The sequence below is a fragment of the Saccopteryx leptura genome, chromosome 8, assembly GCF_036850995.1.
Source record: "Saccopteryx leptura isolate mSacLep1 chromosome 8, mSacLep1_pri_phased_curated, whole genome shotgun sequence".
NCBI classification, from domain to species: Eukaryota; Metazoa; Chordata; class Mammalia; order Chiroptera; family Emballonuridae; genus Saccopteryx; species Saccopteryx leptura.
In genome coordinates, this window is record NC_089510.1 from 65,931,891 (window position 1) to 65,949,306 (window position 17,416).

Here is a 17,416-nt window from a genome sequence, read left to right on the forward strand (position 1 = left end):
CTGCTAGCAATTACCAGTATGATCTTGGAGAAGTTCAAAAAATTATCTGAAACTGGGAATTATGTGAAAGATTATTGGGTGTCCTTTCAATGGCAGACTTGATTTTCTATTTGCCGACTGTTTTACTTCACTATAAGGCAGAGGATCATTTGGAAAATTTTGCTCTATAAAGATGCAAATAATTTCTTCCCAGTGAAACTAATAGCTTCTACATTTACCGTTTATGATCCTGTTAAACTCAAAACTAGTTTTTTAATAGCTTATAACTGAGCAAGCCATTAAATTGCCTGTCTATACCTAGCTTCTCAACTGCTCTTTGGGCCAGTCTTAAACCTTACTGCTTTCCTCATTAATTAATGAGCTTGATAAAACCTTTGAAACCTGTTCATCTAACATCTTGTATGAGAGATATGATTTTCCTCTCTTGCAGATTAATCTTTAACAGGCAACTACTGTTACTTCTGCCCCCAAGGATTTCATTTCCTTCTCTGTTAGAAGACACATTAAGACTAGAGGTTCTCTAAGGGTCCAATCTAAGGTGTCTGAGCCACTAAGCCACGTGGGACCCTCTTACCCATCTTCCCAGGGTCTCCAGAGAAAGGGCCACTCTAACTCTTTGCCACAGAGGCAGTGCCTGCCAGTGCTGCCCCCTGTCCCCAGCCCCCAGAGAGGCGGTCAGATCACACTACAACCGCTCTGCTCACCTGCAGCTACTCTAAGGTTGTTTAGCAGTTCCCAGGGGCTAGACTACATTGTTTTGCCCAAGGTAGTCCCATTCCCCTGCCTCTCCTTTCCCACACCCTCCCCCGCTTCCCACTGTAAACCTCAGAAATTTCTAGTTCCACATCCCCAAGCTTTTAGTTGAATTGGGAGGGCAAGGTATCCCCACTGAGTGCTCACCTCCTTGACATCGAGTGGAAATTGGTGCCTTTTGGCCTCCTCTGGGGCAGCAGGGGTCAAATAGCTATTCTCCTCACTCCTGCGCTCTAAACCAGCTTCTGGCTCTGACATCTGACGCATCTGCCCTCCAAACCTCCAGAGGCTCTCTGCCTCCGCCTGCTTGGATGAGGATGTTTATCTGAAAGTACCTTGGAATCGTCAAGTCTGAGGACGCAAAGGGTAGACAGAGGCAGAGAACATAAAAGGCAGGTCAAGAAAGGCCACTGGATGCATTTGGCCTCTCTTGAAATCCACAGCTTTTGGCCCTGGACTATAATTAAGGACAGCACATAAAAAACTTTTCCATTTCAGGGGATGATGATTTTGTTAACAGGAATTTTTGTTTGTTTGTTTGTTTTTGTTAAGTCTTCTCAGGTCAGCTATCTGTTTGCCTGAGAATCAGTTCAGTGCTTACAGTATTCATAAAATAAATATGTTCTGCCTCTGGTCCTAGCGTGGCTGGCTGCCTGGCCTGACTGATAATACTCGCTCATGGTTTGGTGAATGCTGCTGTATTTCTCTCCACACCCTTCTTCCCTTCAGTAACATTCCAGGCTGCTGTGCCAGGATTTAGGCTAATTCCTTAGCATGGGAATGAAGTCATGCCTCCCAGGCTGCGAGCCACATCCTGGCCCTCACCACTCCTCAACTATACAGCTTGTGGTAAGTAAGGGGGAGCCGTGGGGGGGGATAGCTGAAGTTCGAGCTCAAGACATCAAATAATATTCATTTGGTACTGAGTGGCTATGCGGGTGCCATAGAAACAAAATCATGGGTTGCTTGGATGTGGTTGTCCTGGAAATGTAATTTGAAATCAATCAATGATGTACCTAGTTGATACCTTGAATGGGTCTTTTTCTTTTGTTAAGCACCTTCCTTCTTTATATGCCAAAGAGCTCAGGGATCCTCTGCTCGAGTTAAAGACGAGTTTGTCAAAGAACTTCTGAGGGCAGGGGCACTTGTATCTCTGGGAAGAAAGACCAACTCCGACAGGATCACATACCTCCTTACAAAACCCTGAGGTTTGGGACACAGTTCTCTCCAGCATCACATCCTAGGTAAGAAAAAGAGCCAAGAGAAGGTCAGGATGAACACCCCTGTTTCACCCCAACCACAGCAGAGAGAGAGGGGATGCAGAAGGAGAAGAGGGGGTGGGATGTGGAGGGACCAGCCTGGCCAGTTCCTGTTGTTCCTTCTCTGTACCTGCCATCTCAGTGAATCCAGGCCTCAACCTCCTTGGGGCCCAGCCTTTTCACATGATAATGACAGAAATAGAGCCACCCTTAAAACCTAAAAGACAGAGAGGTGATCATCTCCAAAATGTCCTTATTTAACTCACTGGTCTGGCTCCTACAGAAACCAAATAAATCCTGAAGGGTGACATTGGACAATCCCAAACTTAAAACCAAGTAGAGATCCCAATTGCAACTGCTGGACCAGAAGTGATAGTTTTGCCAGAGCAAATGCACATTGCTTCAGATATGTAGTATATATGGACATTGATTTGATGAATGTATTATTTTTCATCTTTGTCAAGGATAACCAGAACTACTTTGTATGCGTATAGAGAGGATAGCAACTTGCATTTACACTTTTGTCCCAAGGCCATGCTAACTTTCTCCCCCTGTATTATAATATAATCTGAAGAATCTGAACCATCTGGGTATTGGTCCACTCTATCAATAACATCATGTTAATCAGACCAGAAGAATGGAGAAGTGGCAAGAACATCAGAGACCTTCATAAGACATGTGCACTCCAGAGGGTGGAAAATACCCCCCTATGATAATTCCCTGCCACATTCCTAAATGTTTTAGGGGTGCATTAATTTAGAGCATGCCAGGATAATACTTACAAAGTGAAAGTTGGGTTATTGCATCTTGAGCCACACTTCGATTCATTTACTAAATGATAGAGAAAGCTGCCAGTTTTGAGTGGGGCCCAGAAAGGACTCTATGGCAGGTCCACAATATTATGCAAGCATCCCTGTCATGTGGGCCCTGTGATTCAGCAGATCCTCAATATTAGAGTTATCTGTAGTGGGCAATGGTGCCATGTGGTGTTTATGGCAGTTTTCAGGAGGAAAAACAACCTATAACACTTGTGTTCTGAAACAGGGCCATGCCATCAGCATAGAGAGTTACATGCCATGAAAACACAACTCCTACAAGCTACTTGCTGGTAGTGGAGGTAAAATTCCTGATGTTGATATATGAAAAGAAGAAGGGGCTAGAGATGCCCATCACGACCTAGGTTCTAAAAGGCCCATTACGCTATAAGGGTGAGTGGGTTTGGCACAATTTATCAGAATATATAATAGAAGTGCTGTAGCCAGATTGAGCACAAGTCAAGGATAGAGAACACAAGTGAACTGGGTGAACTGGTGGCCCAGACCCAATATCAACCACCCCTGGTGCACTAGTGCCTCTCCCTTTGGCCACACCTAATCACATGGTGTTGGTGTGAGGATGAGGGGGGTCATCGCTAATGACCAGTCAACAGAGGAAGGAAAAGGCCAATCTTGGTTCCCCAATGGTTTTTGTGGTGAAAGCTGCAAACAGATTGAGGCTGTACTATAGTCTCCATCAGTGGTGGTATATACATTATACTCCCTCCATTCTGAATGCGATAGTAATTCATCTTCCCTAGAATCAGCACATATTCCAGATGTGGGTTTGTATTTCTTGCTTACCAGCATGAGTCTACAAGGGTTTATGGAATATTTGATCCACAAACCCAGGATCTCACATGGTATGGACTGAATTGTGTCACTTCAAAATTCATCTGTTGAAATGCTAATTCTTAGTATCTCAAAATGGTATCTTATTTGGAAATAGGTTTGTTGAAGACATAATTAGCTAAGATGAAGTCACGCTGGAGTAAGGTGGGCTCCTAACCCAATATGACTGGTATCTTTATTGAAAAGGGGAAATTTGGAACACAGACATACACAGGTGAAGGCAAAGGAGAGATTGGGGTAGTGCTTCTCTAAGCCAAGGAGCATCAAGGATTGCTGGCAAACCACCAGAAGCCAGGTGAGAGGCATGGGGCAGATTCTCTATCACAGCCTTAGCAAACTAATGCATCACATAATATCACATTAGATAAACATCCAAATTTGTAGAAAAAGAGTTGTAGCAGAGTTGATAGGCCATGGGATTTCCTGGTCTTATCAATTACAGTATCACACATAAACTACCCGCTGAGAAATTAATGATATAGTCTCTTAAAGATGCAGCTGTGGTACAACATGAAGATGCTATCTTGTGAAATTAGTCACCATCCACCAAGGTGTAGAATAAACCCCAAATCAATGACCATTAAATGTTGTGCCCCCAAAAGATGGACTATATAGGTCTGGAAATCAGAAGGTGAAAGTAAGAGTGACCCTGTTCACTATCATTCAGATTAAATTAGTTCCAAATTTTGTGTGTTCTATAGCCACAACTCAAGGTTCTGCAAGTCTGGAGATCCAAGATGGGGAATGTTTCCCTAAGAAACTCAGTAAGAATCCCATGACCAGCTATGACTGATCTTTTCAGAAATCTATTGCCAAGAGTTCAATAGGCAAGAAAAAGAGTCACTCTTTTGATCATCAAAGGGTAATAGGACTGTTGTTAGAAAGTTCAGGTAGGAAGAATATATTTGGCATCCAACTGTTCCACTAGGGCCATGATGGTGAACCTTTTTATAAAAACCACCCGCTTTTGCAGTGCTGGTCAACCTGGTCCCTCCCGCCCACTAGTGGGTGTTCCAGCTTTCATGTTGGGCATAGTGGAGCAACGGCACCACGATTGGCTCACCATGAAAGCTGGAACGCCCACTAGAGGGCGTGAGGGACCAGGTTGACCAGCACTGCAAAAGTGGGTTGTTTTTATAAAAAGGTTCACCATCACAGCACTAGGGTGTCTGTTGATAATTTCCCGTCTAATTTGACAGTGGATGGACAAATGCAGATGTCACAAACAGAAAAGCCTGGTGACCAATGCCTCAAATTGCTCAAGGTTGAAGGTTTGGATAACCCCATTAGTTAAACCACCTATACAGCAAAAGTGCCAGGATAAGAGGAATCAAGAATGGGTAGTAGAGGGAGATTATGAGTATCCAGTTGCCATCCCAAAATCAAATGCAGTGGTGGAGGAAGGGAGTGTGCTTAGTTTGTCCACTACATTTCCCTCTTGCATGTTCTTTTAGGAAAAATATCCTAGAGGATCTTTTCCCAGGTGTAATGAACTTTTTATACCAGGCAAGTAGATTCGAGTTGTGCAAGGTGTTGCAAGATGTGGGTTGCAGTGGAGGCTGTGGCATACTTCCCAGATCCCCTCCTTCAGGACTAGAGCTTCTTCCTCCAGCTACTGGGGGCATTGCCTGCTGAAGGCTTGTCGCTGAGACCTTCCCAAGAAATTGCCCCCAGCCATAGGTAGATGCCTCACCTGAGGTTGTCCCAGAATAGCATGTCCAATTATTTTTTCATAAATATTATGCCCTCTTTTATCTCTCTGAGGTATGAATAAGTTCTACTTTTTAAATACTTTTGTTTTGTTTTCTTATCCTTGAATCATCTCTTTGTCTTCTGATTTCCTTTCTTTAAACCATTGTATTTTTTTTTCTTTGCCTTTGCATTAGGGGGTTTATCAAATATTTGATTCTCCTTTGGCTATCTGCCCAAATGCAAATATTAGACACAAACAAGCTGACTGGAGGCTCTTTGGGGTTTTAGCATCTGATGGGTTTACTCTGGGGCTACCTGAGTTGGTCAGTCCATTGGCTGAATCTCCCTATTGTCCCCATTTTAGTATATGAATATTTTTCCTCTTGACCTGATCAGTTTTCCCAAAGAGGTACCATTCTTTCTCCTGTGTATTTGAGGGGTGAATAGGTAAGATACTAATAAACTGGCTCCTAGCTTTGGTAATGGACTAAGGGAGTCTCACTAGTCAACATGCAGACTTTTACAATCTTTCCGATTGCTGGGTGGCATTCCTTGCCTTGTCTATCCTGGAGTTCCTGAGCCCAGTCTTTCTATGTCAATGTCAATATCCTCAGAGTATAAACTCCCATTATCCCTACAGTAATTACCAGGCCACTTAAAATTGGTGGAAAGAAATTGGTATAAAGACTTTCAGCCCATCCTCCTACTTCAGACTTCCTCTGCCCCACCTTCAAAGCTACTTGTTGCCTACAGTTTTTGAGCCCTTCCAAAATTGTGCTGCATGAATTGCCTTGTACCTCAGTTTTCTCTTGCCTCACTTCCAGTTTAGATCTCTTTACTTTGCCAAGTCACTTGCCTGTCACTAGTCTATCAGTTTTCTAACTTCCACCCATTTTCTTTGCCCTTGTGTATTGATGCTTTCTTTCCTCTTTTATTGTCAGTGGGGTTTCAAAAGAGATTAGAGGAAAATACATGTGTTTAATTCCTCTATATTTTATTAAAATATGTTCATCTATTTTATAGATGGAGAAACTGAAGTCCAGGAAGGGATAATAATCTGCGCTATGTCATACAACGTAACCAGGCTAACAGTCAAGTCTCTACTCCCCAGGCCAATGTTCTTTGTAAAACAACAACAACAAAAAATGAAAACAGGGCAATGCAGAAATTCAGTAGGGTGGTCTGGAGAGGAGGACATTAAAAAAAAAAAAAAAAAGAGGAGAATGCTAGTGAAAGTAGCTTGAGAGAGAATGAAAAGAGATATCCAAAAAATACAAATAATAGGAAATAGTTATATGCTTGGGTTTTCTGTCCTCTTATATTTCCCTGTCTTCAAATTTTTTCAAGATGTTTATTGTCTATAAGGACCCCTCTCTGTTTACCACTGTCCTATTTCCAATCCCCACTATTTTTATCCTGTATTCCATTCTTTCCCAACAATATATAGTATTTTAACAATGTTATTCTACTCAAATTTCCCATATCCTCAAGTACTTGCAATGACTTCCCATTGCCCATGGAAAAAAATTTAAGTTCCCTAGTTATTTTGATAATTAAAGTTTTTGAAATGGTTAGGGAGAGGGATTGATAAGGAAAAGTAGTGGAAAGAGATAGGAGCAACTTAACAAAAGAAGACACAGTAAATGTTGGTGACAGGAAAAAAAGAAGTTAAAGACGATTCTATAACTTTCTAATAATGCTCATGACTCTGAGTTCTTATGAAAATACAGTCTCTCTCTCTCTCTCTCTCTCTATATATATATATATATATATATACACACACACACACACACACACATATATCTATAGATAGATACCAATAAATAAGTGAGTGAATGAACAAATACCTTTTAGTCCTTCAAATTTATTATTGACCTTATTATTTGCAAGTTTATGTTTTAAACTATCTATAAAAAAATCCAGGATACCAGTGCTTAGTCTACAAACTTGGAGATAAGCTTGGGTGATGGGGAAAATTAGAATAGGAAAGTCATAGATGCTGATGAGCTTGGTTTTAAACATGGTAATGTAGAGATGGCAGTGTGAGAGCCATGTAAAAATGCCTAGCAGACGGATGGAAGTAAATAATGAAACATGTAGCCATGCATCTCAAGATCTCAGAATTAGCAAGTTTTTACATGCTTTCCAATCTACTGCTGGAAGAAATGAGAGACTATAATAATAGCTCAAGGGTCACCAATTCCAAGGCAGTCTCTTTAGGGTGGGATCATTGGGTGGCTTTAAGTAAGAGAGAAAAAAGAACACCAGGGGATGGGTATATCAATATTTTTCATTTATAAAATGCCCTTTTTGTTAAAACTGAAGCATATCTAAAACATAATAACCTGGTCCCTACAGTGCTATTAATAACTGTATTTGTTTTCTATTGTTGTGCTAACAGATCACCACAAATTTAGTGTCTTAACACAAATTTACTATCTTGTAATTCTGGAAGTCAGAAGTTTAAGATCAGTCTCACTGGTTCCTTCTGTAATTTCTAGGAAAGAATCTGTTTCTTTGCTTTTCTCAGCTGCTCTTAAAAGCTGTTTGTATTTCTTGGCTCACAGTTCTTTCCTCTAGCTTTAAAATACTCCAAACTCTTATTCCACGGTTATAGCCCCTTTTCCTGACTTTGATCCTCTTGCCTCCCTCCTTTAAGTACCCCTGTGATTACATTGGGCTCATCTTGATAATGCAGGATCATCTCCCCATCTCAAGATTCTTAACTGTATCTCATCTGTAAAGTCCCTTTTGCCATATAAAGTAACATATTCACAGGTTCTGGAGATTAGGAAATAAACATCTTTGGGGGACCATTATTCAGCCCACACAATAACTTTCTAATAATACTCATGACTCTGAGTTCTTATGAAGATACTACATATATATATATATATATAGAGAGAGAGAGAGAGAGAAAGAAATAAAGAAAGAGAGATACCAATAAGTGAATAAGAGAATAAATGAACAAACACCTTTTAGTCATTCAAAATTATTTATTATTGAGCTTATTACCTACAAAGAAATGTTTTAGACTATCTGCAATAGAAGTCCAGGATACTAGTGTTTATTCTACAAATTTGACTCTTCTTGGTCACAAAGCAAATTCTTTGCCATATTAAAAAGACAGTTATTTCATTTATTACCATAAAATGAAGACAAGAAGAGAAGACAAGCCTGCTTCATTATTCTATTTAAGATATTTGGATATAAAAATGGCCCACAGAGCAGCAACACAGACACACCCCCACACTAAGAAGTTATGCTGGTCAGTGGAATTATTTGGTGGTACTAAATTAGAGGGTCTGGTAAACCTATCTGAAGCAGGCCCTCTGGGTGAATAACTGTCCTGTCGTCTCCAGAAAGCTTGAGTTCCACTGGGGGTCCCATATCTATGTGCAGCTGTGTGGCCTTCCCTCCGTGTGGGCTGTGTGTCTGTACCCTTTGTGGCCTGAAGACCTGTCCCTTGTGTGGCTCGAGAACCTACCTCCTGCTTTGACTGTTGGCCGGCCACTGTGGCCTGAAGACCTGTCCCTTGTGTGGCTCGAGAACCTACCTCCTGCTTTGACTGTTGGCCGGCCTTTGTGGCCTGAAGACCTGTCCCTTGTGTGGCTCGAGAACCTACCTCCTGCTTTGACTGTTGGCCGGTCTTTGTGGCCTGAAGACCTGTCCCTTGTGTGGCTCGAGAACCTACCTCCTGCTTTGACTGTTGGCCGGTCTTTGTGGCCTGAAGACCTGTCCCTTGTGTGGCTCGAGAACCTACCTCCTGCTTTGACTGTTGGCCGGCCACTGTGGCCTGAAGACCTGTCCCTTGTGAGGCTCGAGAACCTACCTCCTGCTTTGACTGTTGGCCAGCCAACCTTAGAGCCTGAGAGTATGTCCACTGGGCAGCCTGTGATCTTGTCCCCAAGGTTGATTTTGAAGCTGCCAACCCTGAATGTAATGGGTCTACCGCTCGTGTCGTCTGCAAGTTTGTCCACCCTGGGGGAAGTGCTGTTATTACTTTGAAGATCTGTGATCCTGTTCCATGTGCAGCCTGCTGTTGTGCCCCTGGTATAGGTTGTTGGCCTGTCTCCTGTTTGGGCTGAGGGCCTGCCACAGGCACTTGGCTTCCAGTAGTGGCATGGCTAGGCCCTGACCTCTCATGCTTAGAAGAGCACCCACTCCCCTGAGCCTTCTGTGCCTCAGCTGACTGTTTTCTGGTTTGCTTTTGGCCATGTATGTCACCAATGTGAGGCAAGGAGCTGCCAATCTTCATGGAGGTGAAAGGGGATTTTGATGGTGTTGTCATGCCATTTTGTACGATCTGTACACAGAAGCCCAGAGAGCATGCTTCACAATTGGCCATGTCATGGGACCCTTCCAGAGGCACCTCTGGAATCACCGGTATCTCCGAAAACTTCTTGATGCCATCTCCGTAGTATTTCTCCTTAATACGCCACACCAGGTTGTTCAAAATCCTCATGGCACTCTCTGGGGAGAACTCAGGCTTCTCATATTGAGACTGGCAACACTTCTTGCACCTCTGACGAAAGAGCCTCATAAGTACCTGGCCCTGGGACCTCCGGTTCTCCAGGTACATGTGACATACAGTCTGCACTTGGGCGGAATACCAGTTTCGCTTGCATGAGGAACACCAGAACCTGCAGACAGAAGGTAGAAGCCCATTGTTCCCTCAGCTGATTGTGGACCTGAGGGCAATGGCCCTGCCTTGGTTTCTAAGATCCTTTTCAAGTTGAAAAAGTGAATGTGATAATGACAAATTGACAAATAAAAATAAAAGAAACTGCATTTCAAATAAAGCTTTCTCCTGTGATGCCCCTGAGCTTTCACTCATATATGGTTCTAAGTCTGCCTCTTTGCCAGGAAAACATCTCTGGATATTTCAGAAGGAAAAACATTCCTGCCATCTGCCAGCAAAATTTGGTTCTCACAATGGTCTGAGAATACTCTTAAGATACAGCAATTCCCCCTTATCTGCAGAGGATATGTTACCCCACCCCACTGTGCCTGAAACTGTGGGTGGCACCAACTCATATATATATATTTTTTCCTATACATACATGCTAAAGTTTAATTCATAAATTAGTCACAGGAGATTAACAACAATAACTAATAATAAAAAATAATAATTATAATAATACTTTCCAGTAATTTTTATATTTTTCACACAAATTTCTTTTCCTTTCTTCACAATTTCATGGATAGAAGATTCATTTTTACCATAAGTCATAGCAATCTCAGCACACAATTTTTTTTCTTTCTTTAAGAAGTCAAGCTCTTTCAACTTTTCACTCAAAGAAGTACTTTATAGTTTCTATTTAGCATATCTGAATTGCCAGCATCATTACTTTGGGGCCATTATTAAGTAGAAGTAAAATAAGGGTGACTTGAACACAAACAATGTGATACCATCTCAGTCAATCTGATCACCAAGACTGCTATAAGTGGCTGATGAGTGGGGAGCATTTATAGTGTGGAGATGTTGGACGAAGGAATCATTCACATTCTGGACGGCTTGGAGTGGAACTTCATGAGATTTTATCTCTACTCAGAACAGTATATGACTTAAAACTTATAAATTTTTTATTTCTGGAATTTACCATTTACTATTTTCGGACTGTAGTTGACTGTGGTTAGCTAAAATCACAGAAAATGAAACTGCACATAAAGGGGAATTCCTGTACCTATTTTAAGGCAGGCACTATAATTGGTGTTTTACAATGTTATAGCATTTCATCTTTAAAGTCCCCCTCTGACATAGACATCATTGGGCCCAATATCCGGATGAGAAAATTGAGTCACAAGGGGTCTATAAATTGCTCAAGAACATATAAGGTAAGTAGTAGTAGAGTCATGTGTAAGTCCCTGGACATTTTAAACCAGCCTTGTTTATTTGCCTACGATACCACAGCACCTCTAAGGAGCAACATGGCTTGTCTTGCACTTAGAAAAACTAACTTTAGGACCTGGGGCCAGACCCACCCAGTCCATACTTCACATCAACGGGACCTTGGAAAAAGCACTTCCCTCCTCAAAGCCTCAATTTTTATTCCCCCAAAATGAAAAATTTTCAAGGATTATATCATCATCATGAAATGAGATGGTATATAAGAAAGCAGTTTGCACACTACAAAATGCTTTTCAAAAACAGGTTGATAGTTTTCAAAAGAATGCCAATAAGTTGCTTTTCCCATCTCTGAATGACTTTCAAATCAATTCATCTGAACAAGAGAAGCACCTTCCTGTTAGAGCACCTCCAGGGGCTCTGCTGGTGTGGAGAGAGGTACTCTTGCACAGCTAACTGGCTTAAAAAGCAGAACAGAAGGACTGCTTCATGCCAGTGCCTTGAAAACTGCTCTGCATAGCCCCAGAGGCTTTGTTTAAAAATGGGTTCAGCCACTAAAAACATTATATTTTTTCTATGTAGTCTATATATTACCGTATTCCCCCATGTATAAGATGCACTTTTTCTTTGAAACATTTGGGGTCTAAAAACTGGGTGTGTTTTATACAGTGGTTGTAGATTTTTTTAACTTGCATTTCCCACTTTTTCACACTTGTTTTTGAGCTCATTGTTGATGGTAGTGATTTGTCATCAGATACAGATGAGGACAATTTAATGGATGAGAGTTTTGACAGTGATGAGGAGTTATATGAATTTTATAATGAATAAAACTTGAGTTCAATAACTTTGTGTAATACATTTTTTTTTTCAAATTTCAGGCCCCAAAATTAAGGTGCATCTTATACATGGGGAAATATGATATATATGTTCTATAATATGTGATATGTGAATATGTTATTGATAAACATACTACAAATAAATTTTATATATATATATATATTTATATATAAATGCATTATCATATGAGAATAGAGAAGGAACCCTCGCTCTGCCTAGGAAGACCAGAAAATGCTTTAAGGAGGTGACACAAGTTGGTCCTTAAAGAATGAATAAGGAAGGAGGAAGGAAAGGCCTGCCAAATGAGCAGAAATCATGGACAAGGGAATAGAAGTCTGAAAATGCATGGCATGACTAATAATTCTAAGATGGGATCAGAGGCCCTGACTGGTTAGCTCAGTCACTTAAGAGCGTCATCCTGAAACAACTAGTTGTGGGTTCGATCCCTGTCAGGGCACACACAAGAAGCAACCAAACAATGCATGATTGAGTGGAACAACAAATGCTCTCCTTCCCCCTCCTCTCTCTCTCTCTCTCTCTCTCTCTCTCTCTCTAAAAGTCAGTAAAAGTTAAGGCCTGGCCAGATAGCTCTGGAGCGTCATCCCAGAGCATGGAGCTTGCCAGTTGCCAGCTCAGTTTCCCCATCAGGGCACATACAGGAGCAGCTCGATATTCTTGTCTCTCTGTCTCTCCTTGCCTCTCTCAATAAAATAAAAATGGAGCAGAGGATGCCTGAGGCAGGGAAGCAGGATAACAGATGAGATAGAAAGTAGAGTGAAGGTCCCTGTGTACCATGTCCAAAGAAAAGACTTAATTGTCCAGACCAACAAATCTCACCCTCTTAACATGGGCAAGGAACATGGTTGGTTCCAGCAACATGGAGGCTCACTGGAGGTTAGAGAGGGAGATGAATACTCAGGGAAAAGCAGTAATTAGAGACTCCAGGGACTAGGGTTTAGATTTCTTTCTTGTAGCATCATTCCCTTCTGTTTCCCCAGGCTTTCAGTGAAGAAAGGTTCAAACTGATTGCTTGGCATTCATCAGTTCTTGGAGCATGAAGGGAAGGCCCTGATCCAGGCTGGTTGTGAGCAGGGCCAGCAGGGCTGCGCAGCCTGGGGAAGCCAGTCAGGACGGGTGGGGGAGACATAAGGCACTAGGTAGAGACAGTCTGAAGCAGAGGAGGTGGGGAGGGAATAGAAGGACAGATCAGATTTATGGAATTTGGAAGCATTCCTCAGAGATTTCCAGAAATATTTAGGGAAGAAACCTAATTAAAAAAAAAGTGAAGCTACCTGCAGTTAAGCAAAATGGAGGCCTGAAGTCTTATTAAGACCCTAAAGAACACTGACCACAAAGGGACAGAAAGCCTGGTGGCATTTGTTCTCTTAACAGTCTCTCAATCAATGCTAAGCTGAGCCTCTTCGCCTAGGAAGACCCACGGTCACCCAAACGCTCACGTACCTGCCAAATGCTTTCTGCTGGTATTGCTTCCACCCTTGGGCCACACAGTTTGGCTGAAGAGTCTCATTCAACCTCAGGGTCCATCGGGCCCTGGGTTTCACTTCCTGGATCAGTTCTTGAAATATCTGCTCCCATTTCTCAACATCCAAAATCACTTTCTCTTGATGCTTGGATTTCATGTTTAGTGTGTAGAGTTCAGTTTCATTTACTTCCCAGCAAGAGGAAAAAGCAGTTTCAGTTTCTATTTCCAGATGCATGTCACTTTTAAGTTTCTATTCAGGCTGTTTGAGTACACAGAACAAGTCTTTCTTCCGAGGACAGGGGGCAGCAGAGTTTTGCTAATTTGTGAACAGACCTTGTTAAGAGACATCTGAGTACAGAGCTCTGCTCTAGATTCTGGGGCACCAATAACTTAGCTTTTATTTAATTTTTCTCATATGTCACACTGTTCAAAGTGCCATGCTAAGCACTGGGACAAGCACCATTGGCTAAGAAATAGCTCCTACTCCCATAGGTGTGCAAACCCTTGCGCAAGCTCAGGGGGTACCTGGGGGAACACGTGTCCAACACTTGTCTCATGTACCCTGTGAACCCTCACCACAGTCCCTGGAGGGGGATTATTACTGGTATTCTTCATATGAGCACCCTAGAGAACTGGGGTACCTTGCTCAAAGCCATCCAGCTAGTAAGCAGCAGAGGTGAGACTTGAACTCAGCCAAGCCTGTATGACTCCAAAACCTGCAATGTCTCCACCTCCCTCCCTCCTGAGGAGAAGCTGGAAACGGTGTTTCACCCTCCAAGGTGGCACTCTGGAGCCAGTGTTAGATGCACCAGCTTGAAAACTCTATCTAGCAGTTTAGTCTAGTGAAATTTCCTGGGTCCTAGGGCAGAACACCAGGCTGAATGAAAAGATTATTTAACTCTGCCATTCACTATGTAGATTATCTCGAGGGCAGTTTATAAACACATGTGGAGGCCATATTTGGTGGCAAAATAGAATTCTTATTCATGGGGGAAGAGATTGGGACTGGATGAACTCTAAAATCACTTCTAACTTGAAGGGTCTGAGATTTTAGGAAGTAAGCTCTGTCTCTATGAAGTTTAAATTCAAAGGAGGTAGATAAGATAAACAGGACACATGTCTTTGGAAACCTCACTACAGTTATAATTGGCCTGTCTTCTCAAGCTTCTAGGCATTAACATGCTCTGTTTGGGAGGCAGAAACACCCTTCCCTTCTTCTTTCCCTTCCAAGATAGTCTGTTTTATATAAATTCTCTCTGCTTTATAACTGTACACATTGAGGGCACCTATGTCTATACAAACAATTATAGGAACTTAGAATTAGACCCACAGAGCTGAAAAACCCTTAAAAATCAACTTGTTCTCTTTTCCCTCTGATTATTATATATAAGAAAACTGCAACCCAGAGGAAAAAGTTCTCCCGCCCAAGGTCACACAGCAAATTAGTGCCAATACTAGAGCAGAACCCAGACATTCCATGTCCCAGCTCTGCATTCTGTTCACCTGCTCTAACCCCTCATAGGCCCTTTCCCCAACACTTTTATTTTATGTTGTGCTGGATCTAAGAACCCAAGCCTGGCCCTGGCTAGTGTCTCAGTAGATAGAATGTCAGCCTGGTGTATGGACATCCCAGGTTTGATTCCCAGTCAAAGCCCACAGGAGAAGCAACCATCTGCTTCTCTTCCCTTCCTTCCCTGTCCCCCTTCTCTCCCTCTTCTCCTCCTGCAGCCAGTGACTCGATTGGTTCAAGCATGGCCCCAGATGCTGAGGATAGCTCTGTTGGAACACATTAGTTTCAGGCATTAAAAATAGCTCAGTACATTCAACATCATCCCCAGATAGGGTTGCTGGGTGGATCCCGGTCAGGGTGCATGCAGGAGTCTGCCTCACTATCTCCCCACATGTCACCTAAAAAAATAAAAGACCCCAAGCCCGTTTTTTTAAGAAATTAAATTTAATTTAATGGGGTGACATTGGTCCACAAGAACACATAGATTTCAGGTAAACATCTCTATAACATTTGAACTGTCCTTTGCATTGTGTGACTATCACCCAAAGTCAAATCATTTTCTGTCACCATATATTTTGCCCTTTTTACTTCCCTCCTCCCACCCTCCCTCCCCTTGGTAACTACTTCACTTTTGTCAACTCTTCTTATCCTTTATCTTCAGAGCATGACCACATACCATGCCTTCTGATTCCTCACATGCTCATTTTTTCCAAATGGTAGCCTTGACTGATTGAACTCCCTGCCCGTTTCCCTCTGACTCTGCTATGTGTATGTGTCTGTGTGTTTTTAACACGCACAACTACACCAGGCTAGCTGGGCTCAATGGACAGGGAAAGGGGGAGACTATGGATATGATTTGAGAGTTGAGATTTGAGGGCTGGAAGAATCCCATTACTTTCCTCACCACTACAAAGAAAAAGAAGAATTAAAGGAAATTGTGGCCCACTTAAAACTCCACAGATCCACTGCAAGCCACTTGTTTCTCTGCGCCAAGCATCGACTCCAGTATAATAGAATCATGGATTTCCTTTTTAGAAAGAGACCTGAGATAGTATCTTGTTATTCTTCCTCCCGTGTCACTGAGAAACAAGTGTAGAAGTGACTTACCCAAGTCACACAGTGTGAGGGTGGCGACCTCTAGGCTTTCACCAACAGTTGGTACTTTATCATTGGTTGGTTAAAGAGTTCCTAAAAAGACAGTAGGAAAAGAGGAAGGATCCCCAAAAGCAACAAAATACAGAAGTAAAAGGGAGCCATGGGAAAATTCAGATTTACAGTAGTTCAGAGCTGGAATGAACCAACAGGATCATCTAATCGTGGGATGGCAAGTAATGTTTCTCTCCTGTTCTTGCCCAAGACTGACCTTGCTAATCAATGTTGGAACCCTTCTCTCTCGGTCCACGTCTTCAGAATCTATTTATTATAACTGTTCTAGATAGCCACAAAACCAAGCAACTGGTAAATAAAATTTGGGGGGGAGGGAGTTTGTTTGTTTCTTTTTAATCATTTCTGCAATAGTTCAGCTCCCTTATTTAACAAGTTGCAGAAACCAAAGCCAAAATATGTTTACAATAGCTAGAGCTAAAGTCCAATTTTGCAACCTTAGGTATGCACCCATGACCTTTCACAGATAAGTCTAGCACAAAACTTAACATAAACTGATATGTTTTTCTTGGGGATATTTTAAGCTTGGGAATAAAAGAAGGTAAGGCCTAAAGGGGGTGAGACTGAAAAGAAGTGGAGGCTCTGCCTATGGTGCTCATCCACTTGAAAATTTATTTATATAGTCATGTTAGCTTTGAGGTGGCAAAGAATGGAAGGATTTGACTTGATTCATGGAGAGAAACAAGAAACAAGAAATGTAGCAAGAATTTTACTTACATTTTAAATATCTCTTCAACTAGTTAGGATGAGTTCTGGAGGTATGTGTTGAACAGATTAGGAAAATTTCAAGGTTATTGGTTTGGGGAACAATATGGCAGATCACTCCTAACTTAAGTCCATTTCTTCCACTTGAAGGCTCAGAGTAGGGAGAAATAAATTCTGGACTCGGAGTCTCTACTGTGCCGGTGATGCCAGACATAGCTTCAGCTCCGAGATCCTGCGATGGCCTCTCTAATAAGTGGAAGAGCAAGGACTCAAATTTGTGATGCCACTAAATCCCATGAAATGACAGGCATGTCTAAAGAAAGAATGGGTGCTAATGGTAGAACAGGCAGGAGGCACTGTGAGCTATTTTGGGTAATCTGAGTAGGGATCTTCATGCTGCTCCTCTAAAGTTGTGCTCTCTGAGCTGAGGCCCCCAAGCACATCAGAACAATTGCTCCAGTTAGGACTACCTCTCAGCTTGGTCAGCCTGAGAAAAGA

General features: G+C 42.1%; 1 protein-coding gene across 1 annotated transcript; it reads right to left on the reverse strand.

The window, feature by feature from the left end:
• Positions 1-8,357: 8,357 nt before the first annotated feature.
• Positions 8,358-13,784, reverse strand: RTP4 (receptor transporter protein 4). Its single transcript, XM_066347605.1, has 2 exons — positions 13,518-13,784; positions 8,358-10,014 (listed from the first exon to the last, which is right to left on the reverse strand). Exons 1-2 carry the CDS (start codon positions 13,772-13,774, stop codon positions 8,562-8,564), a joined length of 1,710 nt encoding a protein of 569 aa, XP_066203702.1. The 5' UTR covers positions 13,775-13,784; the 3' UTR covers positions 8,358-8,561.
• Between the last annotated feature and the right edge of the window lie 3,632 nt (positions 13,785-17,416).